Source organism: Augochlora pura, chromosome 4 (assembly GCF_028453695.1).
Source record: "Augochlora pura isolate Apur16 chromosome 4, APUR_v2.2.1, whole genome shotgun sequence".
Classification (NCBI taxonomy): domain Eukaryota; kingdom Metazoa; phylum Arthropoda; class Insecta; order Hymenoptera; family Halictidae; genus Augochlora; species Augochlora pura.
Genome location: NC_135775.1, coordinates 10,924,669 through 10,943,422, shown reverse-complemented (window position 1 = coordinate 10,943,422; position 18,754 = coordinate 10,924,669). Strand labels below are relative to the sequence as shown.

The window sequence follows — 18,754 nt, the reverse complement described above, 5'->3', positions numbered from 1 at the left end:
AAATATAATACCGCTCAGACGTATCTAAGCTGCGTACACAGGTGGTGACATGTATTTTCAGTCGTTTCTATAACTTAAAATCGATTATAAAGAAGTCGCTGTGCAGTGGCCCTATTTAAAATGAACAATAAAATATTTGTTCCACTTTTTATTGTATCGCTAAAGTTCCGAGTCATATTAAGTAGAACTTTAAATAATATCTCACTTACCACCCTAAATAGGCGTAACTAATAATTTTAATTGGCAATTGATAAATTGCAATATGTATGTATACTGGTTCTTAGTTATAAAAATTTAATTTAGAAAAAAAAATTTTTGGTTCAACCCTGTTCATTGCGCTGTTTGGTGAAAGATGGCGTCTGCAAAATTTCAGAACGTTTGGACAACGGGAACCTGTGGTATATTTATGTCAAAGTTTTCAAATTGCTATTATTTACATCACTTTCAATATAAAAGTGTATTACCGTCTTAGGGGCAACTTCTAAATATTTTTAATGAACTTTTTAATGGATTAGTATTATGTATTATCCAAACTTAATTTTTAACTATATATTATTATATAATAAAACTAATTGCTACTTTTTATAAAATATCGCATCTAAATAACATCGCCAAGAATTTTCTAATATTTGTAAAATGAATTGTTTATTGTCTTCATTTTTTCGTTAATAAACTATCATATTCATAATAAGCTTCACGTCTCGTTCTGCACAGTCGTTACTTACTTTCAAACACATTATTTTTAATGTTTGTTTATATATTTCATAGATGTTCCAAACATCTATATTGTTTGGATATTTTCATAAATAGACTCGATTTTACGAAAGAAAATGTGACTTTGTGATGAGATCAAAGTTTCTATGCCAATATTAACATAATATTTTATGTCTTTAAAAATAATTCTTTCGCTTGATATTTTTTAGCTTAGAATTCAAAATTTGTATTATAAGCCTCTTTATATTGGACGAAAATTCTCTATAAAAAAAATTAACGCTTCATATTCTGAAATTAAATTCCACAAATGTCCACAAAAATGTGTTATTACTAAACTTATTCTGTTGTCAATTTCTTTACACTTGTAAAGTTGTTGCAGAGATTGTAAATCTTGATTTGGGGTATTTGCAGCAATTGGTGCATTGAAGCACGCTATAATATGTATGTATACAAGGCTGTTCACTAAAGCTGTTATAAAGCAATATTTCCGTTATTGATATCGACACTTAAAAATGCTAAATAAGTAGATTGTGTGGTTTGTAGGCAAGTTATATTATTCAAGATTATCGATGTTTTCTTAAATAGAATTACATATTTCTATCATTATATCACGATATCTAAAATTTAAACTAATCCAATAACCTATAGCAATATGACTTTTCGTAACCTTGAAATGATCAAACATCGCATTGTTCGTCGCGATTTGAATCGGTTGCGAATTGAATAAAAAACCGAATTAAAAAATATGCAAAAGTTAATGGAAATAATTTTGTACATTTATATCAAAAATTTTCCGTTGTTGATCTCTCTGTGTAGTTATTTCAGCATTTGTTTTCATTTTTAAATGGTTTAAACTTAATTTATTCATACTTAGCGTCATATGAAGGTCATGTTATAACAGATCATTGAATTCGTTTCGATCTTAGCTATCATGATACCATGATGGAAATATAATCCCAGCAAAGAGAACATCCATGACCTTGAAATCGCGATAAAAATGTCTTTTAAGAAGAAATTACTTCCACTGCAAGATTTTAACTAACAGTTATACTTTATCATCACTTCTAGTTTCGATTATTTCTATATTACTTTTCACTCTCATTTTAAACCCCGCCCTACGAAATACACATTTTGGAAAAACAAAGGCTACATGCTAAGGTTCCCCTAAAACAATGCATTCACGATTCGAGTACCACAGGTAGCCAAAGGTAACGTTATGGTTCAGACGCTACAGTATATTAAATGTTTAATGATAGGCAAACTTTAAAAATATAAAGTACAATATGGGAAGTGATATACCCACGCTCTTAATATATGTACATTTAATGAATCGTATTTTTATTTAAAATAGCAGTCCCATAGTTTTAACATAATGAAATACAAGTATATCTAAAATTGATATAAAATTATTATAATTCTGAAATTTTTATGTCAATGAGGTACAATACACTTTTTCACCAAGTGACAGAGGTTAAAATATAAGACTGGAAAAATCACAAGTTTAAGGATCACCAGGATATATTAAGGATCACCCTAATGTATACTCACAAAAAAGTTCTTTAAGACTGGACCTAATACGAAGTAAAATTGATTTTCAGTTACTAATTCGATAAACCTGAGTACGAAATACTCATTAACACTATTTTCATCGACATTTTGTATTTACATATGTACCGATAGTGGCCTATAAAAGTATTCATAAAAGTTTTAATACGCAATAACTTTTTTAAACATTATAACTTTTGTAAGAGTGGAATTCTTTTTAGATGATAGAGGGATTGGTTTCGTAGACAATGACCAAAATGCTTGTTTTAATTTTGTCATTTCTTGGAATACTAAAATTAAAAGTAATCACGTTATAACTTTCTTATCTGGGTCTATAACGAGAATTCAAAATTGCGTCTTGTAGATCTCGGTAATTTAGATGCATGTTAACAGTTTCATCGATATCAAAACAAAATTGACTCTTTTCTTACTGAAGATATAAGAAAGGCATTTTTTCAATTTACGTTATAGATTCAGATAAAGAAGTTACAAAACGAGAGTTTTTTTACCGTTTTGTGTCATTTTAAGTAATGACAAAATCAAATAACATTTAACAAAAATTCAAGTAATTTAGTCGAGTTTCAAAAATATTATTGCGTTTTGGAAAGTATATGAATACTATTTTTCTACCAAGTTAAAAAGTTGAAAAGTTAATTGTGGAAAAGTGATTAAACGTATAAAATAGTTTTGAATTAAAATTTTAAAAGGTGTTTTACAATTTCTTCAACAAAAATAATGTTAATGAAGCTGTGATTTACTGTATGAGGGATCGGAAACTATTGGTGTCGAAGGTCATGGTAAAATCCTTTAAACTGATAGTATCGGAACAAGTTCGCATACTTAGGGTGAAGCCGAATGGTTGGTGGGTGTAACAAAATATTTTCTGTTTTTATGCTTTCGAGGACTGGTCGGAATTACGAAAGAAGGACGTCCAGTTCGCACGCACACACGTAATACGTGGCAGACGGTTTGGTAAGGTTTGTTTCGGTTCACTTTCAGTTTCGTCGATCAGAACGAGAGGATAAGGCCTATCGGAACGAGATCGCTGATCAAGCAAGAATGAACAAACGTGATCACGACCAAAAAAAAAAAACGAAAAATAATGACCGTCCATCGTGTATGCGTACGCGTATGCATGGTCGTGTGCGTGCACGTTTGCGTAAGGGAGTCCCGAATGGCACATTTAATATTACCTAGTCATTGACAGATCCGTTTCACGACAAAATTATCAACAGTCTTCCGATAAACCGATTCTTCGAATCTCATTCTTCGCGGGACCACAGATCCATGCACACGAGTCTGTAGAAATCACTCGCAGTAGCTAATTATTCAACTGCCAATTCCCTTTTAACTCCATAGTTGATTTATTAACGGAAATCCTAGGAAAAGCAAAGGCTTCTTTAATAGACTGTCTTTCTTTAATTATAGACATTATTGATCCGAAATATTTTTAGAAAGTTAGAGAAAGAAAGAAATTATCAGACAGGTAAAATGTCTATCGTAATCGTTTCGTAGGAATGATCGATAACAGTGACGAAGTAGAACAGGTTCCATGTGAACAGTTTCTTCTTCTCAGAATTAGGAATGCTGACCGTCAATGGATTGACGAATGTATGGGCGTGAATGGAGGCCGATTATGGTCGTTCGAAAGTGAAAACAGTGAAATCAACTGGGTCGATGCGCTTTTAGGATTTGTTTGATATTCTTGTCGTGGGGCCCCGTGTGTTCCGACGGCCCGCATAAAGTTCAACACTCGCTGACCGAATCACGGAGGTCCATGTAAAATAAGAGAAAAGAACCCCAAGACTCCCGAGGTTTCTTGAACTCTGCCATTTCGTCCCGTTAACGCGAACTTCAAAGTTTTTACTCGAAAATAAAGCAAAGCATTTTCTTTGGTCGAAATATACGGAATCTCTAAACTAATTCTATAGAAATTTCGATTATCGATGTGTTACGTACGATCGTCGTTGCAAAACAACCGTTCTACATTTTTTCGCAAGCTAGTTCTTAACCGGATTGTATTAAGCTTGGCTCGAACCTCGAGGAATGATATATTTCATCGATGGATGTCACAGCAACATGCAATTTATACCGCGAAAGTTCTTTTCAAATTAGTATAAAGTAATGAGCAATATTCTTATCCGCCTTCGACGCGGTGCTCTCGGCTATCGAATCTTGCCCAACCCGACTGTGTTACAAGGTCGGATGGGCCCAAGGGGAGAGAGACAACGAGCAGATTTTACTCTTTCGAACGATCCAGATGAAAATGTTGCACAACCATTATGGTGGCCCGTGTGTCTTAAACCAGTAATCTACGTCTTTGCTTATATTACCTGTTATCACCTTTATTTCCGCGCAATAGTAATTCATTTTACGAGCGATTTTTCACGTAAATTTCACAATAAAAAAATGACGTGGCGTACAATAAAACACGTCACAAATTCGCACAAGAAAAAGAAAGAAGAAAAGAGATGACTCGTTTCTCGTATTCGATTCATGGTCAATAGGGTCATTGTAAGAATTTCATTTTCAACCAAAATTAACAAGATTTGGTGCATAGAATAAAGAGAAAACCTGTTAGTAATTGCTTTCTATAATGATCTCACAGATCTGCATTAAAAGAACAGACCAGCGATATTCAAAGGATGATAAAATTTGACTCGATTAGCAAATCCTTTAGATGGTTAAATAGCTTTCTCTTTATTCGATTGTCAGTTTAATTTTGATCTAGGAATGTCCCAGCTTGGGTCACAATACGGACACAATTATGAACCACTAATGGGAACGACCTATTCATTGCGAAAGATAGAGCCTATGATTGGCCGATGGAGAACATAGCCTGTCAGTCACTAGGACGGAGCAGGTTTTTCGAAGATTGAATACTTGGTAGAACGAAGAGTAAATCGACCCAGTTTTGGTTGGTGTTAAGTCTTTGTCAATGATGGGAGGGATATCGGAACGGGACCGTTTTGTGAGAAGGGGTCTGCGTCGGTATCGCGCCGCCATATAAGCAACGCCCGCTGCCACTGCCAAGACAGAGGCTTGCACCCCTTCGTTGATACAGTTTCTCGAGGAATAAGGTAATCATCGATTCGACGTCGCAACAAGAGCAAAGAATTAGTTCCGAAATTTTGAAAGCGTACATAGAGCACTTCTATTTTGTCCGAAGACCTGGCTACATCCTATTAATACCATTTTTCCTCCGTTGTTTAACCCTATCGTATTTCTTTGATCATATATATCATGTACATATTTTTGTACTTCTAATAATGTTTAAACGTGTTGTTTCGATGGTCATTCCATCGCCCAGGATGCAGACAGCTATCATATTCGTGGTAGTAGCGGCGGCACTGTTGGAAGGCGGTCATGGTAGTACAGTGTCTATCAGGATGCCGTACCTGAGCCCGGCAGGTGTGACTTACATCGATAACGTGGATCCTCATGGTCTTACTTACGGGTATCCTGCCAACATTGAGACTCACCATGTCGGCTACACTGCTGCCCAGGTACCAGCGGTCGCAGCGGTACCATTTGTCAAACATGTTCCAACGGTGTCCCATGTTCCGGTGACTAAGTTCGAGGCTCAGCCGGTGCTTTTGGAGAAGCAATTAGACGTGGTGAAGCCTGCTGTGCAAACTCGTAAATTCGAGGTAAGTGCTATTCATCTAAATATATTGTTCGACATTAGAACCCAGATCAAGACCAAGATTATTAAATTCGTTTGCTGGTAGGTTCGCCGCCCAGCGATCCAGAAACAATTCTACGACATTGAGGAACGCGTGGTGGTGCGGCCGGCCGGATCAGCGGTGGTCGAGCTAAACGAACCGACCTCCAAGGTTCAGAAAGGTCCAGCTCTGATTCAAGCGTACAATCCTCAACATTTCCAAGGTATCTACAACTTCGCTCCCTCGACAATCGCTCCGCCTTTTGCTGCCCCTACAGCTCCTTCCTCTTCTGCCTCCGGCTCCAACGAGGAGAGTGTTGTTGTTGAGAATCCCGACTTTCGTAAGCTGCAACAGGACCAGCAATTAACACAGCAGGTATCACATTATTGAGCTGCGCGACCAGATTAAACCATAATAGAAAATTGCAAGTTTTTCCTTTATCATTTAGGCCAACGCACAGAGCACACAGGTAAGAACTACCACCAATGGTGCCAGCAACGAGCCGTTCGTGGCACATGATCCTTCACCCAACGTCATCGTCAGTCCCAACTCTAGCCCCGAAGAAGACAAGAACAATCAGAATACATTGCTTGAACTGCTCACCGCGCGCGGCAATGTCGCTGAGGTAAAATACATTAAGACCCAATCTATTCAACTTCTAGAGCAACACAACTACATTCAAACGCAAATTGTCTATTTAGGTTGGCTTCGGTCGATCAGGACTCGCAAAATCTGCTCTGGAAGACGTCAGCCGTGTTAGAGGTCGTGTTCTATCCGCAACTCCGGCTCCGGATAACGCGGAGCCAGCCGACGAGCGAGTGTCGACGAGACGCGTCGTCGTCACCAGGCCTATCGAAACTCTTCAAGAATTAAATGTTGTTGAACCAGCGACCAAGGTCGAGAGGGTCTCCGTTCAGCAACCGACACTCATCAAGACTGCACGTCTCGACCATGTACAAGTTCACAGTTCCGTCCCGGTGTTCGGAAAAGCTCTGGCTCCAACTGTGGCCCACGCAGCCATTCCTGTCTACCAAAAAACCATCTCGCCGGCTTACCAATACTACCAGTAAACCAATCGCTCTGGCAATCCACATCTATGTACGCAGTCCCTAAAAATAATAGCTAAATTTCACACTATACCTCGTAGAAATGGAGCAGTTTTCCTGTCCGCTATTACTACGAAGTAACGAATAATAAAAATTAGATGATAGTCCTATAGTATTGGGCATATCAGAATAGTTTAGGGTGGAGAACCTGAGCTTTTCCCACTATAGATATTTCTGAAATAATTTCAAAATTTGCCGTGCTGCTTGGTGTCCTTTTTCCTGTTATTTGAGAACGTGTTGCGCGATCGCTATCTTGTCGGAATCAGTTTCCACGATACTAATTGATTTACGATGTAATCGTCGACTTTTATAATTTTATATGTCAGTTTAACGTCGTTGAATCAACGAAACTATAATTACCCTTAATTGCATGTATTTCAGTGATCGTGATGTTCCTTTGTCATCGTACAAGAGATTTTCGTGCTCGCGTATTCATACTTTTGTACTGTACAAAATGTTTATATATAAAGAGATGTAAACGAAATGAACCTGTTGATTGATTTCACCGATCAGACCTGTAATTTCAGGCATTGCTCACGTATTAATTTTTAAGCGGCACCGATTATACGTGAATAAGAGGTGCGGTCATTTCGGACAGTCACTAATTTCATAACTGTCTGCAACTATATTGTAACTGTAATACGGCTACATGAATTGCATCATCGATTGTGGACGCCGCGCCGCAGGATTATTGCTTTATACTTTATATCACGAATACTGCACAGCACAACGCATCCAATGTTGACGGATCAGCTTTGCGACGTGCCCACAAATGAAATGCAATTTTCTTGTAACTCTTTAATGGTTGTAATTTTTGCGACGAACGAACCAGGAAAGCAAATACTTGACAGTGTGATTTGTGGATAATAAAGATCTCGGTTTCTCAACAGGGCAGGGAACGTTAAGACCTTCGAGCACTCGCGACATCAGTACACGAGTACAGTATGCGAGTCATTGATGTAAGCCTGAAAATAAAAAGAAACACAAGTAATTTTCATTTATGATCATCTCGTTTCTTTTAACGTTCCAAGTTGAAAATGATTTCAACCGAAAATTAAGGTGTAACTCAATCAATTTTTTATTCGAGTTATGCGTTCGCGGAAATAGTCCATGTATTATTAGCGTAACCGGTTACGTTCGAACAAGACGGATTCATAAGGAGAGATTGGTGCGCTTCTCGGCTCAAGTGCATGGCCAACGCTCATTGTTATTGTTACATAAGTGTGTCTTTCACCGTAACGCGTCGTTCACCATTCCTACCAACGACGCGTCTTCCAGGGAATTAAATGCACGAATTACTCGCAACGTGCGGCGCCGAGAGAGTAACGACTTCCTGATACGGGCGAGTTAATTCCGACAAGGGTAACCGCTGCCTCTGGGTATGCGCCTATAAGGACGTAACATTGACCCGAATACCGGGTGCGAGTACTCGCCTGTGTCCGCTTCTTTGTTTTCTTTGAACGCTTCGAACAAAGCGTCCTTTCTTCGTGTCGCTTAACAAATTTCCTTGATCGCGAGTGAATTTGAAAAGAAGCTGCCAAGATTCTGTGTCTGTTAAACTTAAATAGGGAAAACAAGAGCGACCCGATGGAAAGCGGCGGTTCACGTAACATTGTAATGCTATGGTAAATACATTACCAACATACATACAACGTGTGTAATGCAGCTCAAATCTCTCTTTCTTTCAAGAAACTTGACTACACGTGTGACGCGCAAACCGGAAAACTCGGACGGACCAGCAAAACATTCAGGATACTAGCGTGGGCGGTATGAAACTTAACACGTGAAATATTTTATCGAACTCTAAGTTGCTAGGTTCAGAGTGTATTTCGTCGAGAAAATAGAAACTCTGTTATAGGTATGTCTCGAAACGATTACAGATCGATGTATGAATTCAAATCTAGAAGGCTTCGATGATTCTATAATATTTCGAAATATTTTTCAAGGGATTGCAGGCACAAAACTTCGTCAGCAGAGAGAGAAAGAGGGAGAAATTCCAAAGATTTCTTGCGCGTTTGAACTTTAGAAAAGGTGTTTACAGGGTGAAAGTCAAGTTGAGGTTCGTTTTCGGTAAAACTGTCGCACGGAAACGAACGGTTGCACGAAATTCCGCAATTATTCTCTTGCGAGGCGAAACACGTTTCCACAGACATGCTCCCGGCTTTACACCTCAAATTTTACGTTGCGCGACTTTTAACCTATTCTCGACTCGTAACTCGGCGAAGAGCGATTCTCTCGGAACGTGAAAAGTGAAACGAGCCTCAGTCACTGTGCCTTTTATCGGTCTTTAATGCCCCAAATCCGAAATTTAACGTTCCGGTTAATGCTCCATGTTCCGACAATGTAATCTGTCACCGGCATTCGTTTGCGCAAGCAATGCACTGCGCTAATCGTTTCCATTGGTAACTCGAGTTCGAACTATCACATGATGCGTGACCCAAAACGCGTGTGTCTGTGGTTATGGTGGGCACCAGATGCACTTTGTTTGAGTCACAATTATATTAATTATTACAATCGAATTCATTGTACGTAATTGATTATTGCATGAATTATTATAATTCTGCAATTAAATGTAACCGCGTATTTGAAAAAGTCAAATTTACCAAGGGACATGATTTTATGAAAAGTCAAGGCTCCAGCGACAAAATTCACAATTAAAATCTTAATTAATTTTTGTACTTCATCTGTAGGAATTGTTTGCCACTCGAATGTATAAAATTCAGCTGATATGTATTTTCAGTCGCGCTCTACTAAAAGAAAGGGAGAGATTGGAACGTTTTGGCGAACGGAGGAGAAGAGAGGAGGAAAAGAAAACGAAAAAACGTTTAAATGGTCGTGTACCATGCAGACAGGTATCTTCACCCTTGAAACGGTTTAACGAAGGAACAGTGGCCTCGATCGCGAGCTCTAAGGCCGACAGAAGGACCACAAGCTAGGCAATGGCCAAGAAACGTCGAATGTAACCTCAGAGGTGGCTCACAGTATCGTGCTCACAGCTCACACTGGACAGTCGCCAGCTATATAAGTAACACTGTAACGGATCTTGAATTCAGTTAGATACGCACAACAGCAATAACTAGATCCTTTCGAGTCGGGTGGTTTATCGAGTGTTCGTTGAGTCGAGTGCCGGAGACAACGAGTTTCGCGTGACCCGATCGATCCAGGATCCCGCAACAAAGATACACGATCCATACGGAGTTTTTCGATTTCGGGAGTCACGGATAGTCCGTGGCAAGAAGCATCTAATATTACGACATTCAAACGATCCAAAAGGACCAACTGTTACATCGTATGTGAGAGAAAGTCACGTTTTGCTTTTTCGTCTTTTTTATATTCAATCCAGTGCGATTGAACTTTTCTTTTCTGTTTTCGATGCTGGAACTATGACCGTACAGTGTCAAGACGGTCGTTTCAGATTTATTTATCGCAGATTTGACCGACAAATAAATTAAAAGTTAATCGTAGTCTTGACAGTACTAGAAAATACTATTTTCTATGAAGTATTAATCTCGTTGGTTCAATTTCTCGGTGCCTCTACCGTTGAGGCAACCATAAAGCGGTTCAGCGAAAATTACTTTCATTAACGACAATATCAAACATAGGAGAAAGAGAGTGAGAGAGAGAGATCATGTTTCACTTCGGTTCTTTTCTGCCCACGAACAAAACGAACGAAAGAAAGTTTAGTTACACAAGCTCCGTATTGCGTGTGAATTCTAACGCTGTTTCCGAGGCGCTTGCCAGAATTAGACGACGATGACATATTATTTAGGATATCAACACACTATACGAAAGATACGATAAGCACGAATTGTATAAGATACTATTCAGGATAGTCTCCTCTCTGGTATTTGTAAAGCGTAAGGAAACAAATGTTTTACAGAATGAAATAGGACATTATGGTTTGAATAAAAAAGTGACAATGAATATGAATTACAGATAGATCGCGATGAAATATCAAACCAAGACGCGACGGTTCTCTGCGGTTCATGTTTTAATTTCTGCAAGATCTCACCGAATATCTGTCCCTGTGCGACATAAGCCCGGTTCGCGTATGGCATCATATGTTTAGTCAGGTTGAATGTTACACATTGTGTCCTTGCAGAGTGCTTTGGAGGTGAAATTGCTCAGAATGAACGCGATCATAGTGATCGTCGTTCTCGCAGGAATCTGTGCGGCCGCTCCTCAGTTTTACTTCCCTTCCGGAGTTGTGTATCCGCATCCTGCCAATCTGTTGACTTCGGCTATAGAGAATACGCTGCCTAACCAGTTGCGAAACGACTTCTACAAGAATCCTAGAATTGCGGCAAAACTCGCTCAAGAATCCTGGTTCCTCAATAAAGAGATGCAGGTAAATTTTTACAAATACGCCCTCGGCTCTCGCGTGAATATAATGCTTTTCGTTCCCATTACAGGTGATCGATCGCGAGACGGATAAAATTCCACGCGATAAGATCTACAATGTCCTACACAATGCCGGTTACGTGCGGAAATGACGTCACAAGAACTATACAACAACAAAAAATAGAAGAACGAAAAATTAATTTATTTAATATTCCTTATCCGTCGCGGCGTTTATAAAAATATTTATGTCTTTACATGAAATTAGAAGTATTAAATAACTATTCGTAGAATTTCGTGTTGTATGTTTTTTAACAATTTATCCACAAAATAGAAGCTTATTAATATAATCGGTGATACCGTGCTACAATAAGGGAAGTTTCGAAATTTTCTTTCAAGTAAACAACGATTCCATAAAAACCATTTCTCCAAATAAATATTTGGTTGTATGTTATGTAATTCACTTGTAGGCTGTGTGTTAAAGTTGTCTTCACATAACCAAAGTTTATAAAAGAATTCACCTTTGCAAATTGACATATTCGTAACCTTCCAATGTTAGTCGCCTAGTGTCAGGCAAACCGTTGTACGCAGGCATGTATCAGCTGCATACACTCTGGTGCACATTTCGATGTTTCTTGTATCACACGAAAGCCTAGCAACTGCCATAATGTAGCTAACATTCGTACATATATACATATAATCACTGATACATAACTGCATCTTCTCATTCACTACAATGATGCATTCTTACAAGCAGTGCATCACGATCTGTAGAGAAAAAAACATAAATGCAAATTATATCAATTATAAATAATTTGTAAATCCTGGATCACTTTTTATATTTTTCTCTTTCCTCTTTTAGTTGTAGTAGAATCAACGGTATCGTACACCTCACGTATAAGAATAAAAAATTTATTGATGAAATTTCATACTTTGAATTTATTTGAGTTATTTGGACTTTTCCAAGGTATCCAAAAAGATATCAACGACAGACATGTGCTCGCCCATTACGTAGCGTGACATCTTACGAATACTCTGAGACTCATTCGAATGCAACATATTATGTACCTTTTCTAAATAACAGTCTACTCGATTCGCATATAACGCCCCGTTGCTCTCATAGCGCAACAATTGTGGATTGTATCTTTCGATGACACGATTTAAATATCTGGCTATGTTCACCGCGCCTGATATGTGTTGTGCTCCCGGTAATTGCAATATCGGATCAACTCCGAGATCCTTCCAAATGATTGTTAAATGCATATCGACGTTCTCGGTTTTGTCTTGGTATTCCGCATCAAAACTTGAAAGATTCTTTGGGCAGTCTTGAACTGTTGAGTGCACATGTGTTTGTACAAATATTTTAATATAGGGTTTCACGATACGGAGCAACGGTTCTAGAAACTTCATTGGATGTTTCGGATCGCAAAAGACTATAAGGTTTTGTTTTTCGAATTTGCCTGTACACTTAAATACACAAGGTTCACTTTCATGCTTTGCCGATTCTTGTAGAGTGGATTTCTCTTTTTGGTCATCGAACTTCTTTACCAGAGATATATTACTGATCCTATAAACAAAATTTTGTTCGAATTATTCAAATTGGATATAACACTGTGAACAAAGAGTAAAGTGAATTTGTTTATAAAATGTAAATTCTTTATTTATTTTATTTTTTTTCTAGGTTGGTAGGACTGTCTATAACATTTGCCAAGCGTCTGTTTGTCAAAAGGTTTAATTATCTCCGAGTTATACGTGTTTTTGTAAACAACCAAAAGTCATCACGATAATGGACCATGTCATACTGCATTAGTTCTTCGCGACTTTTTTGCCAAAAACTCGACTCATATCGTTCCGTAACCACCGTATTCGCCTGATTTGGCTCCGTGCGACTTCTGGCTATCCAGCAAACTCAAAAGGCCAATACGGGGACGCCGTTTTGACACGATTGAGGAGATAAAAACCGAATCGAAGAAGGTCTTGAAGGCTATAGCGGAAAAAGACTATTCCGACTGTTTCGAGGACTGGAAACAGGAATTATAAACAAATTCACCTTACTTTTTGTTCACAGTAGTATATCCTTCTTCATAGTTTGTGTGAACAATTTCTGATCGCTTTGACATAAATACCTTAATAATGTTTAGAAAGATATTTACTTGTTTAATCGACAAATAGGATTGTTATAAACCATTTCCATATCTACTTTCGATCCAACTAAATCTCGTATATTATTTATTCCATATTTAATCATAGTCGGCCTGTAAAATGTATTCTGTATTATTTTTTCCTCAAAATAAAGAAAGCTATTGATAATTTAATTGTACCTTTCTAACGATAATCCCCAAGCAATTACACGTACGTTGCTGGGTAAACCCATCGGTAACAGCATTTCCGGTCGAAACATTCCGCTGTTACCAATTTCTATCCATTTTTGCAAACCATTATGATAACAAAAAATTTCCATGCTCGGCTCGGTATATGGATTATACGCAGGTTTAAATTCGAGTTGAGTAATACCGAGCTTCTCGAAAAATTTGTATAGTACACCTATCAAGTCGCCCAGTGTAAGATTGTAATCAGCAACTACACCTTCGATTTGGTGAAATTCCGCAAGATGCGTGGCATCCAATGTTTCATTACGAAATACTCTATCGATGCTGAAATATTTCACTGGTTTAAATTCACCCTGAAATTCATTTATATAATTTGTTGATAATATTCTATCAAAATATTCAAAGAACACGTAGTCACACATTTTTAATTACCCTTTCCATTAACTTGTAGAGCATTCTAGCACTAACAGCAGTTGTATGAGTACGGAGAAGATTTTTCTGTGCTTCTTCCAATTTCCAGTTGTAACGATAACCTATAGACCCATATCCTCCTTCGCTATGTACTTTCTTCACTTTTTCTAGATAGTCTTTTGGGAAATTTGTACTGCGAGATGGTTCTAAAACGAAATATTAATATCTAGTTATTAATAATCGAGAGTTGAAGGGGTAAATATATTAACAGAAATACCAGATATGAAAAAAGTATCATGCGAGTCTCTAGCTGGATGTTGCTGAGGTTGAAACAGAGCATCAAAGTTCCAGAAAGAATTCTCCACAAAATTGTTTGTTGGCATTTCCGTGAAACTAGAAAATAAAAAGTAAACCATTATTAATGAAAATAAATTACAGCACTTATTTTCTTACCCCATTTCAAGGAATATTTTCCTAAATTCACTTCTAACTTTTAACAGAGGGTGCAAGTGGCCCACATCGAGAGCAGAGCCCATTGCTGAAAAATTATATGGCTTGAACTTCTTAGTTTTCCAGACACCACTCATTATCATGTCTGCAGTCAATTCTGTTTCCAATTTTTCAATTTTTGTAGTAAAATTTGGACCTTTCCCCACTGAGATTGACTTTATAACACTGTTAAGAATGAAATGGTTTATACATATATAAACCGATAAAAATAGGTGATCCAATAATGTACATACACTTCTTGAATGAGTTTTCTTTTCTTATAGTCACTTTTAAGACGATCAGTCAGACTTTCTAAATCTTTCAGATGATTCTGTGTTGTATCTTCAATAGACTTTACTTTCTTTTTTATAATAGGTGTACCACTGCTTTTGTCAATTTCGACCCAACCAGCTTGCACTGCTTTTGAAAATCCAATCTTTGCAAATGGAACCTTTTGCATGATTTCCTGTTGAGGTATTCCATCATCAAGAATGTTGTTATAGACAGCTGCTTCATGACTCCCACAATTTACTACGTGCTGACCTTCTGATGTTAATTCCCACTTTTTCTCACTTATTTGCTGCGATGTAATTAACTGTGAAATAAATGTTTTAAATTTAAAAAATTGACATGGAAACATTTTTTTGTCAGAAATTAATAATAATTAGGAAGATAATAGAAAGCTTTTAAGGTTATGACGACATTTACATTCGTTTTTGTATACGATTAACACACAAATTCTTAAACAATATTTTTAAATACGAATACCTTTCAATAAAGATTAAGATATGTGTAGATTAATATAATGTGAAAAACTCTAGAAGACAATTTGCTACACTTACATCATCCACTGTTTGCAGACTTTTAATCGCTCCGATTATTTTCTGATGATCTTCTTTAAAAATATCCGCAAGAGTCAAAGAACTGACTTCCCCGTGTTCGGCTAAATAATCTAATATTTGGTCACTTAATTGTTTCGCCATTGTTTAAAACAGAAATATGTACTGCACAAAACGCAACCGACAAATGAACACGTGTATCACCTATGTACCTATCATACCTATGTATGAATCACGATGCCATCATTATTTGAATATCACACAAAACATTGTTACGGTTTAATATTTTTGCAACATTTTTTGGCACTTAATTAACTGGCTCCGTTTGATTTCAATATTCTAATGTACTGTCAGGCTATAGTCACCTTATTGAAAATAAATAGACCAGATGATTCTTGTCACTTCTCCCACAATATACAGTGGGTGTAAAAAGTATTCGTACAGCAATCAATATCAACAGAAACATTATAGAACTTTGTTTATTACAAATAAATGTTAACAAAAAAGATGTGTACATATCCTTTGATATCTTCGGATCAAATGTCATGAAAAAGAAATTGTTTATGTATATTCTTTATAGAACTATTAGCAAAAAGCTTAAATGTGGACGGAAATATACGCGGAATAAGTATTCGTACACTTCCAACTTCACAATATCGTCTCTTAATTTTTATACATTAACATAACAAAAATCAGCTTATTTGTTATTCTAGTATTTAGTTGGATTCCCCTTAGATTGTATAATCGCTGTAAGCCTTCGTGACATTGACTGTACTAACTTTCTGGTGATAGTACTAGAAATGTTGTTCCATTCTTGCAGCAGTGCATTTTTAAAATCTTTTTTTGAAGAAATATGGTGATTTCGAATTTTTTTCTCCGAGATGACTGCATAAGTGCTCTATGACGTTTATGTCTGGAGACTGTGGAGGGATTTTTAACTGATTTGGTACGTTATACAGGATCCATTGCCTTGTATTATAAGCATTATGCTTCGGATCATTGTCTTGTAAAAAGATATAGTTGTCTTGTAGTTGCATTTTATTTGCACTAGCTTGAATATGTGTTTTTAAAATATCGATGTATAATTTATGATCCATGATACCATCGATAAAATGTAGGGATCCAACCCCATTCGCACTCATACAGCCCCAAACTGTGACCGATCCACCGCCATGTTTTACAGTCGCCTGCAAGTTTTCTTTTTCATGCTCGGTATTTTTTTTCCTCCATACCGTACATCGTCCATCTGATCCGAATATGTAAAATTTACTTTCATCAGTAAATATTACACGGTTCCAATACTACATTGGAACGTTTACATATTCTTTTGCGAATTGCTGTCGCTTCTTTCGTTTTAGTTTACGCCCGCACTTTGCTTTATTCCTTAAAATTTGTCGATTTCCTTATCTGTCAATGATGCCTTGAATTGTAGACCTCGGTCTATTCATAATTTCCGAAATCTCCCGTAATGTTTTACACTTTTTATGCAGATTTATAATAATTTTTCTTTCACTCTCAGTCGTTTCCTTTCCTTTTCATCCTATTTTAGGACTACTAACGATACGTATCATAAATATAGAGCACTATTTGTTCTGACAAGGTCTCTAGACATACTGATGATATTTATGTTGACATTCCATGGATTACCAGATAATTGTCATGTATACTGTAACGGAAGTCGTTATGGAACAGGAACTGTACGAATACTTATTACGAGTATATTTCAGTCCATGTTTAAGAGTTTTGCTAATAGTTTCATAAAGAATATAAATAAACAATTTCTTTTTCATGACATTTGCTCCGAAGATATCAAAGAATATGTACATATCTTTTTTGTTAAAATTTATTTGTAATAAACGAAGTTCTATAATGTTTTTGTTGGAATTGATTGCTGTACGAATACTTTCTACACCCACTGTATAATGCAAAATCTGGTACGAATTATTTGCTGTTAAATATAAAAATATATAGCGCCATCATACGCAGTAGCAAAACGCTCAAATTGGGAGACAAAATTACCGACAGCTGATTTTAGCTAACGGTGCAATTTTAGGTTCTGCATAGACATTGCAAGCAATTGTTTTTGTCCAAGAGTCTGAATTACCGATTAAGGAAAAAATGCTGTTGTACTTATTTACTAACACCTTAATATGTAGTGCAACGCCTAAATAGGTAACGTAATGCTTTGATATTTAACGCAACGATTAAATAAATAATACATACCTCGACGATATTTCTGACCATTATTCCTGATTAAGTTTGTGGCACTTTTCCGCCATCATCGTTTTCTTTTTCGTTTGCTAAAAAATTTTAAACAGACTCGACAAACTGTTAATTAGTATTAATACCTTTCTGAAAACTTACTTTGTCAAATAATGTTATATATCTGGATGGTAACATCCTGTGAAATTGTAAAAATTATCGTTGAATATCTATTAACAAAAAAAAAATCTTTATTAAGAAGGGAATTCTTATAAACCTGACACTAATTCTATCTTCCTAGGCTCGCAGTGTGATATTTATTTATTTCGCAACTCAAGACAACGCATAGAAGAACCCCGCATTGCTATTATTTCGTGATAGAATAGCACAAGGACTGTCCTCAATCCTTTGTAATTCACCTCGAATTTTAACGTTACGCACAACCCACCCGCCTGGACGTCGTCACGCCAGGAAGGATGAGCCCTTTCGTTCAGGACGGTGATCCGGCTTGCAAAATGAAAGTTTTACGAGCCTTGGATATACACAGAATTCTAGTAACGTTCTCTTTTTTACACAGAGATGGTGTTTCATGGTTTTAGGCTGCAAGGCCGGTAACACCAAAAAACACGTTTATAATCGCCGCGTTATCTCAACCGTTATTAATTTGACTCGCGACTCTAAGAAAACATCACGAATGCCACTCTGCGTAGGGTTGCAGTTATGGCATGGGCTCTGAAAGACGATCGAAGCTACTGTAACGCGATCATTCCGCAACGCTACCTTTGAAATTGATTCAAAGACAATTTTCTAATGCAAAAGTCGCGATGTGCCCATCCGAGCTGTTCGTTGGCCCCTTGTCGGCAACACTAATACAATGAACAGAAATGCAAAAAAAGATGACTTTAATTTCTGGTACCGAGTAGTCTGCTGACTTAAAAAAATCTACGAAAGTTGACAAACACGAAATGCGATTAGTTCGCAATGTTTAGTTCAAAGGTATTCTACTTGACAACGTAAAGAAAAATCACGATAGTCTGCAATGCTATAGCAAATTGTCGATGTGCCCATCCGAATTGCAACAGCAGCAGCAGCAGCATGGGAGCCTGGAAAGTCGG

General features: G+C 37.1%; 3 protein-coding genes across 5 annotated transcripts; 2 read left to right on the top strand and 1 right to left on the bottom strand.

Moving 5' to 3' along the window:
• Positions 1-5,179: 5,179 nt before the first annotated feature.
• Positions 5,180-7,426, top strand: LOC144468726 (uncharacterized). The gene is given in 6 exon segments (XM_078178402.1): positions 5,180-5,210; positions 5,213-5,339; positions 5,570-5,909; positions 5,991-6,299; positions 6,373-6,549; positions 6,626-7,426. Coding segments are annotated over 6 exon segments (1,335 nt in total). The 5' UTR covers positions 5,180-5,197; the 3' UTR covers positions 6,995-7,426.
• A 3,682-nt stretch (positions 7,427-11,108) lies between these two features.
• LOC144469170 (uncharacterized) lies at positions 11,109-11,637 on the top strand. Its single transcript, XM_078179138.1, has 2 exons — positions 11,109-11,378; positions 11,443-11,637. Exons 1-2 carry the CDS (start codon positions 11,109-11,111, stop codon positions 11,521-11,523), a joined length of 351 nt encoding a protein of 116 aa, XP_078035264.1. The 3' UTR covers positions 11,524-11,637.
• Alpha-phers (phenylalanine--tRNA ligase alpha subunit) lies at positions 11,553-15,747 on the bottom strand. Of its 3 annotated transcripts, XM_078179136.1 has the most exons (9): positions 15,441-15,747; positions 14,853-15,193; positions 14,563-14,784; positions 14,387-14,502; positions 14,131-14,315; positions 13,690-14,051; positions 13,522-13,623; positions 12,437-12,935; positions 11,553-12,136 (listed from the first exon to the last, which is right to left on the bottom strand). In XM_078179136.1, exons 1-9 carry the CDS (start codon positions 15,579-15,581, stop codon positions 12,116-12,118), a joined length of 1,989 nt encoding a protein of 662 aa, XP_078035262.1. In that variant the 5' UTR covers positions 15,582-15,747; the 3' UTR covers positions 11,553-12,115. The 3 variants fall into 3 exon arrangements, with proteins under 3 accessions (XP_078035262.1, XP_078035261.1, XP_078035263.1); XM_078179135.1 differs by lacking the exon at positions 11,553-12,136 and having other exon boundaries at positions 12,145-12,935; XM_078179137.1 differs by lacking the exon at positions 11,553-12,136 and having other exon boundaries at positions 12,805-12,935; positions 13,495-13,623.
• Positions 15,748-18,754: the final 3,007 nt, after the last annotated feature.

Coding starts and splice junctions, on each gene's coding strand:
- LOC144469170 (XM_078179138.1), top strand. CDS start 11,109: ATGTTACACATTGTGTCCTTGCAGAGTGCTTTGGAGGTGAAATTGCTC. Junction 11,379..11,442: donor TCCTCAATAAAGAGATGCAG/GTAAATTTTTAC, acceptor TTCCCATTACAG/GTGATCGATCGCGAGACGGA.
- Alpha-phers (XM_078179135.1), bottom strand. CDS start 15,581: ATGGCGAAACAATTAAGTGACCAAATATTAGATTATTTAGCCGAACAC. Junction 14,503..14,562: donor AAAATATTCCTTGAAATGGG/GTAAGAAAATAA, acceptor TTTATTTTCTAG/TTTCACGGAAATGCCAACAA. Junction 14,052..14,130: donor TCTACAAGTTAATGGAAAGG/GTAATTAAAAAT, acceptor AATGAATTTCAG/GGTGAATTTAAACCAGTGAA.